This window comes from Stigmatopora nigra, chromosome 15, assembly GCF_051989575.1.
Source record: "Stigmatopora nigra isolate UIUO_SnigA chromosome 15, RoL_Snig_1.1, whole genome shotgun sequence".
NCBI lineage: Eukaryota > Metazoa > Chordata > Actinopteri > Syngnathiformes > Syngnathidae > Stigmatopora > Stigmatopora nigra.
The window spans coordinates 3,455,590-3,477,638 of record NC_135522.1 but is presented as its reverse complement, the minus strand read 5'-3'; the positions used below and the strand labels follow the sequence as shown (position 1 = coordinate 3,477,638).

Sequence of the window (22,049 nt, the reverse complement as noted above, 5' to 3'; positions counted from 1 at the left end):
CATGTCATCTATTTGTATTAGTACCAGCCAGGAAATAGAATACGTAAAACTGGTCCGACCAATGAAACGCTGCCCACATTGAAGCGGTGATTTCTTGACAAACTGCTGCTCAAATTTGCAATGTTGATCATTAGTAAACTCGCCTCGAGTGTAGCAACACTTGATACACGCATTCGCGAACTCACGACGCAATTTCAGCCACTTTTCATTACATTTTAGGACAAGCAGATGCCCAAGAAAATGTAAGTTTGATTCCTCCTGCACGTTTTGGAGAGCTTTACCTTGGGCTGTCATGGCCGCGGAGGTAAAAGGTGTGCGAAGCTTAATGAAGCTTCCCCGATATTTGGTCAATCTTGGACTCAACCATGCGGCTTTGGCATATGCCATGACCACTTTGGGGGCTTCCATGATCAACAACATCTTCAGTTTCTACTATGTTAAACTCTTCATCAACAAGTACCAGATATCTGAGGGCGCTTTTCACCAGTCTCAAGTGAGTATTGCAATATTCTGCTAATTGTCTTGTAGTAGTCTTGTCAAACAATTTACAAATAATCAAAGTAATCAACAGTTTTTTTATTGTGGTAGTTTAAAATAGGGGACAGCGGGGTTAGTTGCCACATTTTTCAATCTTGTGAATATCTTCCAATTACGTTATTTTTGCATACTGTGAAGTGGGTTGATACTGAATATGAATTCATGATCTTAAAAAGATGAAACTATGAAAATAATGCATTATGGTGTTAGGTTTTTTATTATAAAAAGAAACAATTTTAGAATTAAATACAGTTTAAAGTGCATTCACATTATGAGATTAGATTTTTTAGGGTGCATTTTTTTGTATCATAAAACAAAATGTTCCCATAGAAGTATTTTGTAACCTGTTTTAAATTTTAAAAGTTTTATCTGAAAGCTAATCCATCCCACCATTTCGCAGGTGGTGTACATGCTTTGGAACGCCATCAACGACCCTCTCTTCGGATACCTCCAAGACAACTCCAAAGTGGCGTGTTGCTCTCACCGCCGCCTCTCCATCTTATACGGCGCCCCGCTCTACTCATTGGCCTTTCTCATCGCCTGGTTCCCATGGAGGTCGTACGCTCCCGGCGACTGGTTAAGCGGCCTTCACCTGATGGTGGCGCTGTGCGCTTTTGACGGCCTGCTCACATTTGTGCTGCTAGCTCAGTGCGCACTTTTTGCAGAAATTTCCAGCCACCATGAAAACCGGCTTAGACTCATCAAGTATAGCCAGGTAACGATAAAAATTGCACTTTCATGCTAGCATTTTAAGCTAACTCTGTTTCTATAGAGCAGCCATGTTGTTTTTTTGGGGTCAGTGAGTTTTATTTGTGATTTCACAGGTGGCGTCCATGGTCGGTTCGTCCAGCGTCCTCTTCTGCGGCATGCTGTCCAAAAACATGGAGGACTTTGCCTCCTTCCAGGCCTTCAATGTAATGGTGGCCATCTTGAGCTGTGTCTGTATGATTTACACGGGCCTCCATAGCCAGAGCCAGTTCGACGACAAATCATCCGAGGATTCCGACGACTCGGACGCTGGCGATTCCAAGTTTTCCTCGCCCGGGGTGAAGACGCTCATGTGGCAAATCTTCATCAACAGGGACTTCCGACTTTTTGTCCTCATGAACTTTTTCCAGGTTTTCATGCTGGCTTTTTTTAGTAATTTTACGCTCATATTTGCCGAGCACCTGATCCCTCCTGATGTGCTTTCTTCACTAGCAAGGAGCATCATGTATGGCGCTGGATTTATTTGTCCTCAGGTACTGGCCAATCGTCAAGCCTTGTATTTTCACGGGTTCGAATCCTAACAGTTTTCTATCCATCTCAGCTGTTGGTGTTGAGCTGTAACAGACTTCTTCACAGTGTGGGCTACTACAGAATAATCCTATACAGCTTCTACCTGGAGGTCTTTATGGGGATTTTTATCCTTGCCCTTGGTCGTCACAACTATCGAATTCTGGCGTTATTTCTCACTCTGAGCATGTAAGAGACCAGGTTTCCTGTCTTTTTTATTTTTTATCTTAATCAATTTGAGAAAATGACACTGTTTGTCTTTATTTTTCCAGGGTGATGGTGCAAGCTTCCTTCAGTCTCTTCAGCTTGCCACTGGCCGATATCATTGACAGTGACATGCAAAAATACAAGCGGAGGTAAACGAGACTACTTCGGAAACACTTTAGTTTTTACACCATTTGTATTGCATTGGTTTGGTTAGGTTACAACTTTATTTCATTCCGTATTCGGGAAATTTCTTAGTTGCATTAGCAAGACAGATACAAGACACAGAAGACATTGTAGACCTAGTTCAAAAACTAAATACCAAAATGCAATAAAAAACAATTTTCAGAATCTTGAATTTAGTCCATACTGATTGGGCACCCTGTCCACTTTGGAGACAATTCTAGACTTAAGTGTGCCCAATGTAAATAAATGTAATTTTTTTTTTTTTTTTTAACAATTGAAAGCGTTTAAATATTCTTTCGTTCGTTACAATGGTTTGACGATTTTTTGTCAGTCTGGAGTCACCGTTTCTAAAGCCGTGTCGTTTTTCTTCAACTTATTAAGTTAAGTTATGTAAACATGTTGATGATTGCCAAAGTTAAAATAGAAACGGGCCGACATTTTGGACTTTGTTGGAACTTACTATAGAAGGTCATTCATTGTTTTAAGTGGAACTTTCAATGGTACTATGAAAGATAATAGTCTTGTCTTATTCTGGTCTATTTGTAGTACCCCCATTTCTTCTATGGTGTTTGGGACCAACGCCCTGTTTACCAAACCCGCCCAGTCATTGGCTCCAATGTTGGTGATTAACATTCTAAACCAGTTTGGTTATGAAGAGCTAAAGGACTCTGGAAAGGACGTAAACACAAGGTAATTACACAATATTACATTTTTTTTTTTACTTGACCTTCGTTGAATTCATAAAAAAATAGACAATATTTACAATTAGAAAAAAGTTTCTCAAAATGTCGGCAATTTTAAGACATTATTTTTCTTAAAATCTTATCAGGGCTGTATAAAACAAGCAATTTGCATAGTTAAATACTTGGTGCAATTGTACTAGGTTTAGTCTGTTCTATTTAAAACTTGTTAGTCTGTTTATTTTTCCTCCAATTGCAATTACATTGTAGTTTGTCATTTGCAGTGGCTTGGAGAATCTCCACAGTGTCATGTTCTACTTGGTATGTGTTTTGCCAATGTGTATCGCCGCCATCCAAGTTCTGGCGTGGAGACCTTTTTCCATACGAAACAGTCACACTGTGGATAGCAAGTATATTGACAGCTAAAAACAAAGCGCCATATCTTATTTTAAGCTAACATATCCAACAATTTTAATAAGGTAAAGCAAAAAAAATTCAAGGGAAAGTTTCTAGTGTACATATTGACTTTTACCAGAGTGAAACCAGTTGTCTTATTAGCTATCATAATGAGTTCAGGACCAAATAGTCTTGGATTATGCAGTTAAAACACGAGTGCAGTTGAGCATAAACTATTCTTTAATGCCTGAATTTCAGGTTTTGTTTTCAAGGCAGGAAGTTACTGTGCAATCTAATGTGCCTTTTTTGACATGTCTAATGATCAACTGTCTGACCAAATGACAAGCACAAGTTGGGTTTAATCTTTTATTAAAAAATAAGTCACTATTTACATATTCAGCTTCGTTGTCTGTGCAGTCATTCCCACAAAATGACATTTAGCAAAAACTAGGGCGTGTTTTGCTGAATTTGTACAAATAACTTGAACACAACTTGGCTAATTAATCACAGTTTTGTGGAGTTTTTATATTTGGAATGCCATGATGGACTGGATAAAAATTCCTTTTGAGATGGAAGGACGGTCTCAAAAAAGTCTCTACCTTGGGAAAATTGTGACCTCTTCCTGTCCAAGAAATGGGTTTTTCCATTTTTTTTAGGGATCCATTTAGTGCACGTTTTGATAGATGTCATCTGGTTCGCCATCTGACGCTGTCATGGTTGCCTGCCAAACAGATGCCACAAAAATGTCATTACAATAACGCACGTAAATGGCAAACTTGACTCGACACGTAAAAGTACCTCCGCCGAAGCCAGGTTTCCCTCCGCTGCCTCTTTATTTCTCTTGACTTCCCGTTTGTGGTGCATCTCTTGTAGGACATTGCGGAATTTTCTTTTGTCTGCGTTTTTCTACGTTACACCAAAGATAGGCTTGTTTAGCAAGATGTTATGCCATTGTTTGAAAACTTGCATAACAAACATTTCAGCTTCTGTTTTTTTTTTTTTGATCGATACCCAACATTGTTCCCTCAAAATCCCCAAAATGACAATAGGAAAAAAAGTACTTACTTTGCTACTTTTGTGTCTCCGTCTGCAGTAGCAGATATTGAGGCCATACTGAAATGTACATACACAGTGTCTGTCAAAATGCATATTTGTTGTAGCATATCAAATAGGAAACCCGTTTGGCTGCATAACTTGTTGGTACCTTTTTTTGCACGATCAAAGTCACAGTTGCCAAGCTGTAGATGGCCAAGACGACAAAGGTTAACCACAATAGAATATGACCCACCATGAACTTCATCTTTTCTGTAATGACAAAAAAACTTCCCTGAATCTGAAAATTACAACATTTTACATCAATTATCTAACCTGAACTCTCACGTCCGGGGACCAAACATCTGGGGACCAAACGTCCGGGGACCAAACGTCCGGGGACCAAACGTCCGGGGACCAAACGTCCGGGTACCAAACGTCCGGGTACCAAACGCCCGGGTACCAAACGCCCGGGTACCAATCGCCCGGGTACCAAACGCCCGGGGACCAAACGCCCGGGGACCAAATGTCCAAGGACTGGACTTTGATTTATTGTATTTTTTTTAGATTATAAAGTGCCTTAAACAGCATTTTTCATGATATGTTTATATTTGAAATTGCATTCACAGCCCAAAATTGACTAATTTAGGCGTAGAATATATTCCTAGTAGTACTATACAATGTGTAAATATCTTACCTTTTACAACAAGAGTGGTTCCCATCCCTATGTGTTGTGCCCCCGGCATTTGTTTTCCCGGCGACGTGGCGGCACAATAGTAAATCCCGCTGTCGTTGGGTTTCAGGTCCATCAGTTGTAAAGTAGACCCATGTAAATTGTATTTGTGACGGTTGTGACGGCTCAAATTTAGCCGCCCGTGACTTCTGTGTTGGAAAACAAACCACCGGTAATGCAGTCCCACAGAGGAACAGTCGGAACTGACGCCACATTGAATCTCGATGTCCCGTCCCGGCTCTCGCCAAATAAGTTGACTGGGTTGTGTGAGACAGCTCTGGGTTGCCGTCATACCTGATGGAAAGAAATTATCTTTTTTTTTTTTTAGGATATGGAATAAGTGTGCAGAAGTTAAGCACAAACCTTTGACTTGTGAGAAGGTGAGGAAAGCCAGAGAAAGGCAAAACAATAGCACCATGTCTGCGGACTCGCTGTGAATGATCTCATGATTCTGTGCACGAGGTCATGGAAGTGGGTGAATTCCACTTACTCAACATTTAGTTCCTTCCTCTTTTCTCATTTCGGTTAAGATCGAACAAAGCTCATCAGCATTGCTCAAAATAGCATTTGTAACAAGGCACATCATTAATATTCAAAGTCATTTAACAAAAATATTTCAAATTGTGTGTATGTATGTATTCCAATAGTTTTCATAGTATAGAGGTTAACTTACCTGTCACCCTTGTGGGCGACCTGGGTTTAAATCCCGGTCGGGAAATATTTTCCCTTAATTGTTTCTATATATTTGTAGTCAAGACCTTCTAATGATGACAAAGGAAAGTGCAGCCAATTCTAAGTCTTTTACCCCTTTGCTTAAATGAAAGTTTTCAATGACAATGTATAAGTGGGGTGCTACTATACTATGTCATTTTTTTAAAAAGAAATCCTGGTTTGCTCTGCCTTATAAGTCTATCTAACTTTTCCCACTTGAATGCACAATAAAGTACTAAGTATGAACTGGGAGTGAAAAGGGACAATACAACAAATACTACTCCCTAATCTTGGAGAGTGGTGGCCCAGTGGTTAAGTCATCAGTCTTCCACCTCTTTGGTTGTTTGTTCAAATCCCAGTGCCGGCAAAGATTTTCCCAATATTATTCAGTTAAAAGAATATGTTCTAATGCCTAAGTGTATAAGTATTCAGTGGTAGATGAAACATTTTGTCCAAAAAATGACTAAGTGTTTCACCCCATTTCCTTGGATAAAACGTTTCAACACCTACCTTCCCTCAAAGGGTGGTGGCCCAGTGGTTAAGTCATCAGTTTGCCAACTCTTTGGTCCCTGGTTCAATTCCCAGTGCAGGCAAAGATTTTCCCAATATTATTCAGTTAAAAGAATAAAGTCTAATGCCTAAGTGTTTAAGTGTATAAGTATTCAGTGGTGGATGAAACATTTTGTCCAAAAAATGACTAAGTGTTTCACCCCATTTCATACCTGTCAACCTCGAACCATTTGTGATCTTACCAAATTTTGTTTTCGCCCTTACATATATGTATAAATACATGGAAAATCTTACCACTTTACTTTTTTGTAAAAAATCACGAACAACAAGTGAAAATGAAAGTAAACATAAACAAGGGAACAGGAAACGGAAATCACATGGTGAAAGTGTTACAAAACGAAATGTTTATCATGATCTTTTTTTTTTAGCCAATCAGAGGCGCCGGTACATATATCACTTGGCAGACATGCGTTTCCGGGAAGAAACAATGGCGGATGGTGAAAAATGGCTAGAAAGTGCCTTAATTTATTTTTTTTCTCAAAATCACCGTTTAGCGTACCATTTTCATGTGTACAGCGTACCAATATAAAAATGGGCTTTCAGTTGTACCAATTACGGCGAGAACGTACCAGTTGACAGGTATGCCATTTCCTTGGATAAAACGTCTCAACACCTATGTATAAGTGGGGCACGAGTTGGTGTAGTGGGTTGCACACTCGCCTTTGCACCGAGAGAACGTGAGTTCGCTTCCCGGTGTCGGCGGTTCACTGACCAAGCAAGCGGTCGAGGGTCGGCCGAAGGCCGACCCGAGAACGCCTTTCGCACGGACAGGTCTATCAAGTGTCTTCCGAACTGCCGAAGGCAGTTCGGAATATAACCTTTTGCTGAAAATTATGACTAAGTGTTTAATATAAATTAAAAAGATTTTTCTTTTTTTTTTTCCTTCTTGTTCCATCTACCAATTCTTCTTTCCAAGTATTTTCAGCCAAACGACGGCAGCGGGAATCGAACCCTGGTCTCCCACACGGGAGTCCAGTGAACTAACCTCTGCGCCAACCAAGTGACTACACTTTTCTCTGTAATCATTTGAGTGTCTTGACAAGAAGTCCACAGAAACAACTAAGTGAAAAAGTGTACCAACCGGGATTTGAACCCAGGTCTCCCACATGGGAGTCCAGTGCACTAACCTCTGCGCCAACCAAGTGGCTCCACTTTCCTTTGTAATCATTTGAGTCTCTTGACAAGAAGTACATAGAAACAACAAAGGGAAAATGTGTTTCGACTGGGATTCGAACCCAGGTCTCCCAGTCGAGAGACAAGTGAGCTAACCACCAGGCCACAATTTGGCTACACTTTCCTTTGTCATCATTTGAATTTCTTGACTACAAATACACAGAAAAAACTTAGAGAAAATGTGTTCCAACCGGGATTTGAACCCCAGTCTCCCAGGTGGGAGTCAGGTGAGTTAACCTCTATGCCACAAACACACCTGCACACTATCTAACAGACAATTTGGAATTATCTTATAAGTATTGATGGACAAAATATAATATGTGAATAAGATCTAATATTTTTTTATTGAACAAATAAGCGACATTGGCGTTTTTTGGGACTTTCCCTACTAACATTTTATATTATTATTAGTCCTAGATTTTTTAACTTGCCTAAATGTATATCATTAAATGGAGCGTTTTATTTATTCCAATTAAATTCATCAACATTGAACGTTTCTTTTCATACGTGGTCGCACCCTAGTGACATGTCACTCACCCACTGAAGGCACTTCCTGAGGAGTTGTCAATCACGAGTCTTGTCCAATCGCATTCTCCTGTTGTGTTGTGTTCACGCCCCCTTCCACGTCGACCTGTACACGCCATATTTTCAAGCCGGAGCTCGCCGCCGCGTTGCTCCGATTGTTTGCCAAGTGAAAACGGACAATTAGATCATTCCTAGAAAGCACAAAAGCTCAAAATCGAGTTTAGGACTTAATACTTATTACAGTTAAGCGTTCGGGCTTTGAACTTTACCAACATGAACATCTTCCGCCTCACAGGAGACCTTTCTCACTTGGCAGCCATCATCATCCTGCTACTAAAGATATGGAAGAGCAGATCGTGTGCAGGTGAGTTCAGTCTACAATTAGTCATTTTACCTATTTGTAGAATTTTGGAGCTTTTTGGTTGAAAACAAACGCCTACATTATGCGCAAGGCAGTTTAAAAACCGAAAGCTACTTCCTAACTAAGCTAGCGACCCCCATTCATTCATGTGCGAAAATGACTAGCTTGCACGACTAGTATAACGGGAATATATCTACGTAACAATGATAAGACAACAGTTATTTTTTTATCAGTTAAAATCTATATATTTGCATGCATTCTTCGTGATATTTGGCCTAACCAGCGTTTAGATTGCCGGTGTTTGACTTGCTTTTACTCTGTGGCTGTAATAATATCGCCATATACTTTTTTTGCATTTAAGTACATACTGAACTGCACAGTTGTACGTATATGATAATATTTTAAATGCTTTTCCCCCTTGCAATTACCTTCTATGCACGCCTGTCGTGTGACGATCGGTGTTCGATTTTTTCTGTCTGGCGTCTGACGTGGCGTTCTCGAAGACGCTACGGAAATAGCCAGCGTGCTAACCTTTTTAGCTTTTTCACCTTGTCGCTAAAAAACGAACATGGTTTTTCCGACAACACTTAAAGTATCTAAAAACAGGAAGTCCTATGTGCTTTCACAATAAAATACTATTGAAGCCCCACACGAGGTAATTATATGTGCTGGCGTTGCTTTGTTAAAAAAGAGACGTAAAAAGCATCCCTGACATTTTTTGGACAGAAATTTGTCCTCTGTTTTGTTTGTAAATTACACTTTATAAAAGCCTTGCTTTTGTTTAAAACTAAAGCGCCACAGTGGGATTTTTTGAGCCATCGTTTCGTTGATAATTCCACGAGGTAGCGCTGTTTGACCAGGTTTAAGTGTCCTGCTTGCTTTTGAAGGGATCTCTGCAAAGAGTCAAATCCTGTTTGCCATTGTGTTCACCACGCGCTATCTGGACCTGCTCACTTCCTTCATCTCGCTCTACAACACGTGCATGAAGGTAAAACCAACACATTTGCAAAACCTTCTCTTCTAGTTCTCAATCTCATTTTGTCCTTTCCCCACACGTAGGTGATCTACATCGGCTGTGCGTACGCCACCGTCTACCTGATCTACGTCAAATTCCGGGCCACCTATGACGGCAACCACGACAGCTTCAGGGTGGAGTTCCTGCTAGTTCCCGTCGGGGGGTTGGCGGTCCTCATAAATCACGACTTTTCCCCACTTGAGGTGCGTTTTTCAGGAACAACCGTCATTTTTGAGTTTTTTTCTTTGCTTATTAAGCTATTTTTGTGTGTTCAGATTCTGTGGACCTTCTCCATCTACCTGGAGTCGGTGGCCATCCTCCCGCAACTCTTTATGATCAGCAAGACGGGCGAGGCAGAGACCATCACCACCCACTACCTGTTCTGCTTGGGCTTGTACCGAGCCCTCTACCTTTTCAACTGGATCTGGCGCTTCTACTTTGAGGGCTTCTTCGACATGATCGCTATTGTCGCCGGCGTGGTCCAGACAATCCTCTACTGCGACTTTTTCTACCTTTACATCACCAAAGGTTGGTTACACAAATATTTAGGTGTTTGGTCCCCCCCAAAAAATAGATTCTGTGATTTATACAAACCTCAAAAGAACTTTTGAATTGAATAAAATGCTTTTATTGTCATGATACAAGTAGAATGACATTTAAGGCTTTCACTACAAAGTGTACAAATAACAATACATAAGTATACAACGATAAATAAGTAGTACAAGTGTGATCAGCAGAGCAGATTGGCCATGTTCTGTCTGAAGTCCAGGGTTGAGTTCCATGGTTTTTGGAGACCATTCGCTGAGTCTATGGACTGATCAACAAACAGATGATCAGATTGTGTAGAAACGTTTCAAGTTTTTGTGTGTAACCTTTGGCATTTCTATCTTTTCAGGTTAAGAAATGCTGTTGACTTCAAAAGAAAAGGCATTTTGCAGCATGTTACTACGCAGAAAAACTTCACCAACCTGCTCCACTGTCTCAAAACTTTTGGCCTATGAAATGGGGTCAAAGACTTTGGTACATCCTGTATTTTCAGCCAAACTCAATGGAAAATGTGCACTGAACAGGTAAGAGTTTGGTTTTGCTAAAATTCCAAGTGTAACTACTCAAAGTATCAGAACTCATATCCTAGTTGGCCTTGCGGCATACTACTCTGAAGACACCTGAAGTTAAGCAGGGTTGGACCTGGTTAGTACTTGGATGGGGGACCGACTGCTTGGGAATACCAGGTACTGTAAACTCTAATTTTATGAAGGGAAATTACCTCAAGTGATCCCTTCGCCTGTGAGAAGCAGTAAGATCTCCCAGAGATGTCATGTAAAATGGCCTAATGGCCTCAGTAGTTAGTGCATTGTTACCCTTGCAACTGCACAGCTCTGGCTGTGTGGGTTCAAATCCCAGTCTCTGCTGTGTGGATTTTCCCCTGCAATCAGCTGGCTAAGGTTTTGAGTGTGTCCCCCTCCACCTACGGTAGGGGGAGGACACACCCAAAACCTTAAGCCAGCCGATTGCAGAGGAAAATCCACACATCAGCAACCGGGATTTGAACCCACACAGCCAGAGCTGTGAGGTGCCCAAGGGTATAATGCACTAACTAATTTCTATCTCTTCTAGATCCCACGGCTTCTCACAGGCTAAGCTAGTACTTGTGTTCTTTCCCCTTCATAAGATAAGAGCTTACAGAAGCTGGTATTATTCCCAGGCAGTTGGTTTTCCATCCAAATATCAACCAGGTCTGACCCCACTTAAAATCAGGTGTTTTCAGGGTAGAATGCTACAAGGCCAACAACCCTTAGGACATGAGTTCTGATACTTTGAGTAGTAATACTTGTAATTTTAGCAAAAACAAACTCTTACCTGTTTAGTGCACATTTTCCATTGAGTTATGCCAGAAATACAGGGTGTCCCATAATTTTTGACCCCATTTCATAGGCCAAAAGTTTTGAGACAGTGGAGCAAGTTGGTAAAGCCTTCCTGTGTGGTGACATAATGTAAAATGCCTTTTCTTGTGAAGTCAACAGCATTTCTTAACCTGAAAAGATAGAAATGCCAAATGTTACACACACTATCTTTCGCTATCGTCACACTAATAAACATTTTCAGGAGTTACAGATTATCTCCCGAAAATTTGAGACACCACAATCCCAAGACACGCACAAAGCAGATGTATTGAATTCGAGGAAATGAAAATTGCCATGTCCAAGTGTGATTACTTCCAATGCAAAGCACTCTTGTTTCTTTTGGCCTGTTGACGTCAGAAGGAAATTTTCCGTCACAAATTTGACATTTACCACCGACATGCTTCAGATTACATTTGTTAGGGTAAAAAAAAAAATGGTTACGCAAAATTATGAATTAATTGATTCTTTTTGGTTATGTTTTACAGTGTTGAAAGGCAAGAAGCTGAGCCTGCCGGCGTAAGACCGACTCTGGGGTCCGAAGACCGCCGACATTAACGGGAAAAACAAAACAATCCGAATCTTTTTCGATTGATGATTTTTTGGACGGATGGTAAACAGCAGCAGCGGCGCGACGCACATCGGAGCTGAACCACAACGTCACCACGAGGTTTAACATCAGATTTGTGTGTTCAGCATTCTTGCCTTAAAACTTCTTTTTCATTGCTATTCCAAATAGGAGGAAAGACCACCCCCCTGCCCCCTTACACGTGAGATGCAAACATTTATTATTTTTTGCCATGTTCTTTTTTTTACAAACACGCAAAATAGAGCGGCTCTCAGTAAAAGAAAATGCACAAATGTACAGTCTTATTAAAAAAAGAAAATTGCATCTTAGTGCCTCATAATAGCCATGTCGGATTTTTCCAAAGTATTTTTTCCCCCTTTATATTTTATATGCATTTTTTTATCACCATTTTTAAGACCAACAAACTTATTTTTTTTTATAATGGCTGAGTTAAAGTTAAATAGTTATAGGATTGCTTCCTAAGTACTTTTTCTTAATTTACAACTAGATAAAAACCACTTAAATTCCATTCCTTACCTAAGAAATGTGTACTATGTAGAAATATTATCAAGTTGGTTACTCCAAGGGTTATTACGGTTTTATTTTGCCATTTTGTTTCTTGTTGCATGATCTCCCCTCCATTAAAGATTTTACGAGAATCGCCATTTTTTGGGTTGGTCTTATTGCTATAAAAAAAATTAGCTTTTATTTCCACACTATGTCCATTAAAATTATTTAACATTATATTTTTATACTCGATCGAATACCTATTTTAGTAAATTATATTAGATTACAGAAACATATTTAAGCTTTTAAAACTATTTTAACAGTTTTGTCCCACTTTTACGCATTTTAAAAATTTAATCTGATTTGTAAAACTGGCCTTAACAATGAAAAATTAATTTAGAGTACTAAAACTTTAGTTGAACTGACCTGTATTTCCTTGCGAAAAAATTACTGTATTGTATTTTGCGTCATTTCATCCATGTCGCTTTTCTCATGTTCTTTGGCGACCTGTGGGCACAAATAAAAGTACATTTTTAACACTTAACTCTCGTAATTGTAGAGTTTTAAATATCCAACATTGCCAAAAAGATGCTAAATAATATTTTGTTGTATTCTTACCTTATTCAGATGAGGGTAGTAGTAGTTAAGGACGTTGGAGGTAACCATGTAAAAGGCAGCAACAAATGCCGATGCCACAAGTGAGAAAAACGCCACTCCGGACAGGATACACAGTAGACTCAAAGTGCCCATAAACAGCAAGAAACCTAAAAAATGTCAATTAGTTAAATCATTTCAATAAAGTATATAAAAAAAAAAACAACTAAATCCCAGAATCACACACTAAAACATTCACTACATGAAAAAAAATCCATACCATTAAATAGGAAACTAACCAATGGAGAATATACCTTGTAGTAAAATCTGAAATACTACCGTCTAAAAATAAACCCTTAATATTTCCCCCAAAAATTACCTTCAAATAAAAGAAAAGCACCAACTCCCATGACCAGCGTCACCACGGCGAAGAAGACGAATAGGCTGACCGGCACTACAGCCGTAGCGCAGAACGTCATGACCGCCAACGCCAACACCGGGTGGCCATTCAGGTATTGTACCGCTCTTGAGGTCATCAGTGCCGTCACCTGTCAAAAATCAGGCAATATTAACCAATGACAAATGTCTATTGCTTTCAATGACAGATGAGTGGAAGCTTACCTTGGGGTTGTTGTAGACTTGGTTGGAAATGGCGTTCCAACCTTCCCACATCTCATTACTGCTGCCGGCCTGCATCTTCACTCGTACTTCCTTGGACAGATAGAAGACAAGAAGAGGTCAACGGAAAAAATACTTCAAAATCTCAAGTGGATCAACTTTTAAGAAGTTTGAAGCTTGAACAAGAAAGTTACTGTGCTCTACAAGTTGTATGAAAAGAATGTTGGAAACTAATACCCAACACACCCAACACTCACTCACTCCTCCTCCATTTTTACTTCCTGCATTAAAGACTTGTTGATGAAACATTGCTGCCATCTACTGTTGTTATTATTGCAAAAACTCAGTTGGACTAAGAAAAAATATGTTGTCACCATTTGAGCTGCCCTAAATTGTTGTTAAATCATTTTTTTTAAGAAAGGCATTTTCCCCTGAAAATATGACAATGTATAGTATGGCTTTTTTAGAAATAAAAAATGACCATGTATAGTAAGGCTTTTTCAAAATAAAAATGACTTTAGTATGGCTTTTTTTCTAGAAATAAAAAATGACTATATATATATATATAAACATAGGTACCTATGTCGTTTTTTCCCCCGAAAAAAAACGACATAGGTACCTATGTCGTATTTCACTGAAAAAAAACGACATAGGTACCTATGTCGTTTCTTTTCGGGGAAAAAACGACATAGGTACCTATGTCGTTTTTTTCCCGAAAAAAAACGACATAGGTACCTATGTCGTTTTTTCCCCGAAAAAAACGACATAGGTACCTATGTCGTTTTTTCCCCGAAAAAAACGACATAGGTACCTATGTCGTATTTTCCCCGAAAAAAACGACATAGGTACCTATGTCGTATTTTCCCCGAAAAAAACGACATAGGTACCTATGTCGTATTTCACTGAAAAAAACGACATAGGTACCTATGTCGTTTCTTTTCGGGGAAAAAACGACATAGGTACCTATGTCGTTTTTTTCAGTGAAATACGACATAGGTACCTATGTCGTTTTATTCCCGAAAAGAAACGACATAGGTACCTATGTCGTTTTTTCCCCGAAAAGAAACGACATAGGTACCTATGTCGTTTCTTTTCGGGGAAAAAACGACATAGGTACCTATGTCGTTTCTTTTCGGGGAAAAAACGACATAGGTACCTATGTCGTTTTATTTCGGGGAAAAAACGACATAGGTACCTATGTCGTTTTTTCCCCGAAAAGAAACGACATAGGTACCTATGTCATTTTTTTCGGTGAAATACGACATAGGTACCTATGTCGTTTTTTTTCGGTGAAAAAAAAACGACATAGGTACCTATGTCGTATTTTCCCCGAAAACAACGACATAGGTACCTATGTCGTATTTTCCCCGAAAAAAACGACATAGGTACCTATGTCGTTTTCCCCCCGAAAAAAAACGACATAGGTACCTATGTCGTTTTTTCCCCGAAAAGAAACGACATAGGTACCTATGTCGTTTTTCCCCCGAAAAAAAACGACATAGGTACCTATGTCGTTTTTTTCAGTGAAATACGACATAGGTACCTATGTCGTATTTCACCAAAAAAAACGACATAGGTACCTATGTCGTTTCTTTTCGGGGAAAAAACGACATAGGTACCTATGTCGTTTTTTTCAGTGAAATACGACATAGGTACCTATGTCGTATTTCACTGAAAAAAACGACATAGGTACCTATGTCGTATTTCACTGAAAAAAACGACATAGGTACCTATGTCGTTTTTTTTCGGGGGAAAAACGACATAGGTACCTATGTCGTTTCTTTTCGGGGAAAAAACGACATAGGTACCTATGTCGTATTTCACTGAAAAAAACGACATAGGTACCTATGTCGTTTTTTTCACCGAAAAAAAACGACATAGGTACCTATGTCGTTTTTTTCGGGGAAAAAAACGACATAGGTACCTATGTCGTTTTTTTTTTCGGGGGAAAAACGACATAGGTACCTAAGTGGGCTGTTGTCCTTCAGAAGCAATTCAACAGAGGACGCTGCAGTCCACCATTGTCCTGCTCTATATTAAAATTGCCTCCAGGATGGAATGTGTACTTCCTCCTGTGATTTGTTCAACGGGTGACTGGTCTACAAATGAGTGGCGTCCAACACTAGCACCAATCATGGTAGCTGTTTTATGGCCTTTCTTCGCATATAGCTGCCGGCCAAAGCTTCCTAATCACGCCCTGTTGGATTGAACACAGCCACTGACATTTGTATTCCACTTTCCACCAAAAAGAACTCGGTGAACTCACAAAATGAACGGGAACGATATGACACTTTGCAGTGATTTGGAATCCCAATCGTCCCTGGTAGCAAACGAGATAAAATTTGATGCATTTTTATGTGATCAAATGTGCTTTAAGCACTTTCAAAAGTCAAAAAGTTGAATTAATTCCTTCAGTATGTTTAAAACTCTAAACATTTAGATCATAAATACATCTTCCCTCACTTTAATTCATCATTTCACCATTATAATTGCTAATTACAGATGCTAATTGTTAGCTATGTGCTTTTGGGGTTTCCCATTTTTGTTTTGAGCAAGTAAACGCAACACAACTTTCGGATTCTATCGGTTTTGTTGAATAAATTCACAAAAAACAGACCTAAAAAATATTAAAAAAAAAAAAAAATATATATATATATATATATATATATATATATATATATATTTATATATATATAATATATATATATATATATATATAATATATATATATATATATATATATATATATATATATATATATATATATATATATATTATATATATATATATATATATATATATATATATATATATATATATATATATATATATATATATATATATATATATATATATATATATATATATATATATATATATATATATATATATATATATATATATATATATATATATATATATATATATATATATATATATATATATTTTTTTTAAATCAATGCAAGTGACTGGTACTTCAAACAACTGTATTATTATCCCATGAAAGTAAAAGAGTTGTTCTTTGGCACTGCAATCTTTCATGTCGTAGCGTTTGATGAAAATGGATTATTCCTAATGTGTGTGTCTTACACACACACACACACACACACGCACACACCTAGATGTATGAGATGGTCCGCGAGCGTATCGACGGAACAATGTGTCAAGCGGCACGTGGCGCCCCCTACACGTGATTGATAGCTTGTCGTCCAATTCCAATTTGCATGGGCTGATTGGAAGAATCCAATCAGCTCAACAAGAGTTGAGGAGGGGGGTGTATGGAGGGATGGGTGGGGGTAAAAAGCATAAAATACCCACAAATCTCCCGTGTTTTCCCATCAGGGGTCAAGTTATTGACCCAGACCTGTTTGCTGATTTTGATGCTAATTGCTTCTATTAATGTGGTTCTAGCACCCCATGCAACCCTAGTGAGAATAAAGCGGTTCAGAAAATGAAAATTTTAAAAAATGATCAGAAGCAAAGAGCCACATTGATAGGCTCCAGCACCCCACGCAACCCTAGTGAGGATAAAGCAGTTCATAAAATGAAATTTGAAAAAATGCTAAGAATCCACAGATAGGCTCCAGCACCCCACAAAACCCTAGTGAGAATAAAGCAGTTCATAAAATGATTTTTTTTTTTTTAAATGATCAGATTGGCTTTGGCGGATGCGGCTCTCGAGCCCGTATTTGGCACCCTCCCCTCTTCCCTAGGGTGTTTTTGAAGTTGCACAGGAAGGTTCGGGGTTGCAGGCTGCCCACGCGGGAAGAACAAACGGATCTTTGCACATTGTCAGTGGTGGTCATTCCCTTCAATGGAGGGAGGGAGAGGACGGATTTGGCTTCCTCTCCTCCTGGCTCAAAGAGAACTCCCTGGCGTGCGCTAAAGGCCATCTCCACACACCACCGGGTCACAGATGACTTACACACTTGACATGATAGTTCTAAGCTTTGGCTTGTGGACACCAACCCATTCAGCCATTATGCTTGTTCAAATCCACATTTTTATGGATGCCACTAAGAAATGATAAAATATCATTTTGTGCTTTGTTAAGCTATACCTCATCATGCTAATTTATTCTTTTTCTGAACCCCGCTTATCCTCACAAGGTCCGCGGGGGGTGCCGGAGCCTATTACAGCCAACCAATTGCAGGGCACAACGATACAAAGGACAATCATTCACATCTAATGGCAATTTAAAGTCTTAAACAAGCCTACCTTGGATGTTTTGAGGGGTGTCGGAGGAAACTTGACGACCCGTAGAAAACCCAAGGAGAGCATGCAGACTCCACACATTTAGGACCAAGCTGGGTTCGAACCCTCAAGTCCAAAGCAGTGGGGCAGATACACTAACCACGAGTAAATCAGCAACAGCAGTCACTATAGGGGAGAAAATATGATCATAAAAATATGTACAACCACACCTGATGTCACCAAGTGTATTTCAATCCTTCCATAAAAGATCTAGTCCAAGGGTGGGCAAATCTTTGGGCCCGGGGGTGCCATATTGACTTTAAAAATTTGACAGATGGGCCGGATCAGCAGAAGATATGATACATATAAAAAAGTGCATCCGTTAACAGTACATATGAAACATAAACAGAAAAAAAGACTAAAGTATTAACATACTCATCACTCATCATTAAAGTAAAAAGTATAAAGTACAAAGTCAAGTAAAAGGTATTAAGAAATATTCCAATGAAGGCGCCATCTTGGGGAAAAAATAGTTTAAAAAACATTTGCTCAACGTCGGTGGGCCGGATTAAAAGGTCTAGCGGGCCGGATGTGGCCCGCGGGCCGTAGTTTGCCCATCTCTGGACAAACTATATATTGTTTTTATGTACATTTAATTATGTTGTCATTCCTTTTAAAGAACTTACACTTTAATTTTTAAAAGATGACAGAATTTGGACAAATGTAGGAATTAGATATATGATAAAGAGAGATTATTGTAAGGCTAAGTAAGAGAGAGTCCTCTATTGAGTATTTTTTTAAAAAAATAATAAAATATTGCTCACTAATAGCATTTTCAAACCCCAGCAGCCTTCATAACTAAAAACTTTTTTGCAGAAAAAGATGTAAAATCTATGAGGTGTTCCTGAATAATGAAGCAGAATGGAATCTGTGCAGGTCACTGAGTTTGTACGATAAAAAAAAAATGATGAAAAATGGAGCAGCCAAGCCCCAAATATGTAAGTTTGATGGATTATTATTTCTGCCAGTCTCATTTTAAAAAAAATGGATTAAGCAAGAAGGCGATTTTTAGTACGTGCTAAGTGCTCTCGAGAAGGAAGGAGAAGAGGTTGCTTGGGAAGGTCATGACAGTAATCACTTGCTGATCATTGACTCGTCCAAGTTTGACCTTTTTAAAATGTGGCATGAGGAGGGAGGAGGGAGGGCCGGCAAGGTAAAAACGACAAGTTGTTTTCATTAAATTATCGGCTGCCAACGATAGCTAATAAAAAAAATATCCACATACAGACTCCATTGGGAATATCATAACCTGATTAAACCCATTCACTTCTGCTTTATGTTGATTTTTTTTACCGATTCTATGTGCATCAAAAAGCCCATACAGTAAAAATTTAAAGGTATATATTACTTTTTTGATCTGGTATCGAACCTTTGACCCCAGAACTGTAAGGCTTAACCTAAGGGTGGGCAAGATTTTGGGCCTGGGGGGGGGGCTACATTGACTTTAAAAATTTGACCGATGGAGTCGGGTTAGTACAAGATAGGATACAAGTAAAAAAGTGCATCCGTTAACAGTATATATGAAAAATAAACAGAAAAAAAGGACTAAAGTATTAATGTACTCATCACTTATCATTAAAGTAAAAAGTATAAAGTACAAAGTAAAGTAAAAAGGAATGTATTAAGAAATATTAAAATGTCATTTAAAAAAAGATACGTTTTAGGGGCTGTAAAACACGAAAAACAAATAAGAGTGGACAGAGCTACTGCCACTGGCTTCCGCGTGCGGCGCCATCTTGGGGAAAAAAAAAATTTGGACAACTTTGGCGGGCCGGATTAAAAGGCCTAGCGGGCCATATGTGGCCCACGGGCCGTATATTTGCCCACACTGGCCAATCCCATGGCCTTATCCTATATAAATGTAACCACAAAACAAATCTATTACATTTTTTTAGCAAGAAAGGGTAAATAAGGAATGGCATGAAATGAATTCCTTTATGAAGAGCGCTAGTGGTGTCGCGAGGTAAAAGTCAAAGATAATCAGTTGCCACTGGAGAGACGCGTTGAAGCCTCGCAAATCCTCTTGTGTTGGTCTCCACAGCTGTCTGAATACCGGCCTGTCTAATCCATTAGACACCCCCCCCTCCCGACCCCCCAATCCACTTTCATCCAACAAACCACACTACTTTAATGTCATTGAACACAAAAGGTCATCCGGGAAGACGGACTCATTCAGTGCCAAAGACGGCGATAGACGTCCAATCCGTTTTGACTAAGATGCTATACATGGCGGTAATGTGCTATGCAGAGGATAAAGAATATAGACATGGATGGCTATTTAAGATAGCTGGCATCCCTCCACCAACTGGTGTTAATTTGGACTCATTTTGGTTGACTATCAGCACTTAACAGGCGCATCCATTTCTGACACGGTCGGACTTAATGTTAATGTCTGTCATCGCGGTATTTTATTAGCTGTACTGCAGTAAAAATATCGCTACTTTTTGCGAGAGGGGATAAAAAACAGATGTAGATTCTGGGAAATGGTTACAATAGTTAATCTGTTTTTCTACAAAAAAATGACCATGTATAGTAAGCCTGTTTTTCTACAAAAAAAAATGACCATGTATAGTAAACCTGTGTTTCTACAAAAAAACTACCATGTATAGTAAGCCTTTTTTCTTTAAAAAATGACCATGTATAGTAAGCCTGTGTTCCTAAATAAATGACCATGTATGGTAAACCTGTGTTTCTACAAAAATGACCATGTATAGTAAGCCTTTTTTCTTTAAAAAAATGACCATGTATAGTAAGCCTTTTTTCTTTAAAAAATGACCATGTATAGTAAGCCTGGGTTCCTAAATAAATGACCATGTTGAGTAAACCTGTGTTTCTACAAAAAATGACCATGTATAGTAAGCCATTTTTTCTTTAAAAAATTACCATTTCGTTCCCCCCCCATTTTTAGTCCAGTTTTTAGTTCTCAGGCCTGATTTTCAATCACATGATCATTATACCTCCAAATGAGTTTTTCTTGAAGCCCCTAATTTATTCCCTTCCATTGACAGTTATTAAGCACAAATCCATTTTAAAGGACGTCCAATCCAATTTTCCAGTCAAAATGGTTAGCCTGTCAATTACTTTCAATGGCAGCCAACAGCTTGACACTTGAAAAATTAAAACCATTTTAAAAAAACATATTGTGAGGATTTCAAGCACTGATATTTCTCTTTGGGACATCCCTTTTTATAGATGATGTCTTACTAAGGCAACTCTAATGAAGTTTGTTGTTGTGACACTATAATTCCTTCAAGGACACGCATGAGAAAAGCACGAAATCAACATTTGCATCGCCTGTCAAACCTTTACAAAACAAACCCTGCAGCTCTCTAATGAAAAACCTTACCTTACTGTATCTATCCATTCAAGTGCTTTGGCTTCGCCACCTTTTGAATCGAAAATTTAACCTTCACGGCTATTTGACAAACTTGCAGTTTTACATAAGTGCAACAGCAACAGTTGCTAAGGAAAAAAAAACACTAAAAAGAACCTTGAAGTGATTTTTTTGACCATTAAAATTGGAAATTTGGGGTAAAAAAATCAACTTTACAGTGTTATTAACCTAACCATAATGTTGCTTTTGTTTATAATTATTGTATTTGTAACACAGCGCCCCCTATGTATTGATTGGAACTGTCTTTAAAGACATAGTATCCCCAGAAATAGTTCTTTTCATTAAGGATTTGGTCAGAATTCCAATTTAACAATACTTCTCTTATTAATGGGCATTTTAAACAAAAAAAAAAGTGACAACTCACCATTTGGTCCCAACTGGAATGTTCTTCAAAGAGGTCTGACAATACAACAAAGCTTGGAAAAAAAACCAAAGCCTTTGCTTGACTTGGAAGTCTCCAACTGTGTCAGGAAGAATCTGATTGGCTGACAGAATGGCAGGCTTTTATTTCTGTCGAGGGGAAAAAGATAATAATTAGTATGACTAATGTTAGCTGCAAAAAATAGCCCAAACTCACCCTTTTAAAGCCCACTTTGATCTCACGTGGTATTTTTCTGAATCCACAAGAATGGAAAAGCAGCAATTATTTTCTTTGTTAAATAAAACCTTGAAAAAAACACAAGAAATAGTTTTAATGCCCAATACACAATGTAAATAAGTCCAAAAATGCAATGAAATAGTCTTTCTTACTCGATAAACACAACAAGTCTCAACGACTCTTTTCCATGAAGTCAATTAGGCCCATTTAGGATTCC

General features: G+C 38.7%; 4 protein-coding genes across 8 annotated transcripts; 2 read left to right on the top strand and 2 right to left on the bottom strand.

Moving 5' to 3' along the window:
* Nucleotides 1-51: 51 nt before the first annotated feature.
* Nucleotides 52-3,677, top strand: mfsd13al (major facilitator superfamily domain containing 13a-like). The gene is made up of 7 exons (XM_077734255.1): nucleotides 52-493; nucleotides 938-1,252; nucleotides 1,362-1,778; nucleotides 1,847-2,001; nucleotides 2,085-2,168; nucleotides 2,749-2,892; nucleotides 3,167-3,677. The coding sequence occupies exons 1-7, from the start codon at nucleotides 293-295 to the stop codon at nucleotides 3,306-3,308; spliced, it is 1,458 nt and encodes a 485-aa protein (XP_077590381.1). The 5' UTR covers nucleotides 52-292; the 3' UTR covers nucleotides 3,309-3,677.
* LOC144208428 (immunoglobulin superfamily member 6) lies at nucleotides 3,617-8,528 on the bottom strand. Of its 5 annotated transcripts, XM_077734259.1 has the most exons (7): nucleotides 8,035-8,511; nucleotides 5,407-5,494; nucleotides 5,008-5,337; nucleotides 4,483-4,583; nucleotides 4,344-4,391; nucleotides 4,077-4,184; nucleotides 3,621-3,999 (listed from the first exon to the last, which is right to left on the bottom strand). In XM_077734259.1, exons 2-7 carry the CDS (start codon nucleotides 5,459-5,461, stop codon nucleotides 3,943-3,945), a joined length of 699 nt encoding a protein of 232 aa, XP_077590385.1. In that variant the 5' UTR covers nucleotides 5,462-5,494; nucleotides 8,035-8,511; the 3' UTR covers nucleotides 3,621-3,942. The 5 variants fall into 5 exon arrangements, with proteins under 5 accessions (XP_077590384.1, XP_077590386.1, XP_077590383.1 ...); XM_077734258.1 differs by lacking the exon at nucleotides 8,035-8,511 and having other exon boundaries at nucleotides 3,617-3,999; nucleotides 5,008-5,355; nucleotides 5,407-5,751; XM_077734260.1 differs by lacking the exon at nucleotides 5,407-5,494 and having other exon boundaries at nucleotides 3,618-3,999; nucleotides 8,035-8,528.
* Nucleotides 8,107-12,532, top strand: LOC144208429 (ER lumen protein-retaining receptor 2). Its single transcript, XM_077734262.1, has 5 exons — nucleotides 8,107-8,386; nucleotides 9,271-9,371; nucleotides 9,443-9,601; nucleotides 9,674-9,926; nucleotides 11,788-12,532. The coding sequence occupies exons 1-5, from the start codon at nucleotides 8,296-8,298 to the stop codon at nucleotides 11,820-11,822; spliced, it is 639 nt and encodes a 212-aa protein (XP_077590388.1). The 5' UTR covers nucleotides 8,107-8,295; the 3' UTR covers nucleotides 11,823-12,532.
* LOC144208430 (lipid droplet assembly factor 1-like) lies at nucleotides 10,011-21,400 on the bottom strand. Its single transcript, XM_077734263.1, has 7 exons — nucleotides 21,187-21,400; nucleotides 17,805-17,966; nucleotides 13,590-13,679; nucleotides 13,348-13,516; nucleotides 12,993-13,138; nucleotides 12,801-12,881; nucleotides 10,011-10,212 (listed from the first exon to the last, which is right to left on the bottom strand). The coding sequence occupies exons 2-6, from the start codon at nucleotides 17,880-17,882 to the stop codon at nucleotides 12,822-12,824; spliced, it is 543 nt and encodes a 180-aa protein (XP_077590389.1). The 5' UTR covers nucleotides 17,883-17,966; nucleotides 21,187-21,400; the 3' UTR covers nucleotides 10,011-10,212; nucleotides 12,801-12,821.
* Between the last annotated feature and the right edge of the window lie 649 nt (nucleotides 21,401-22,049).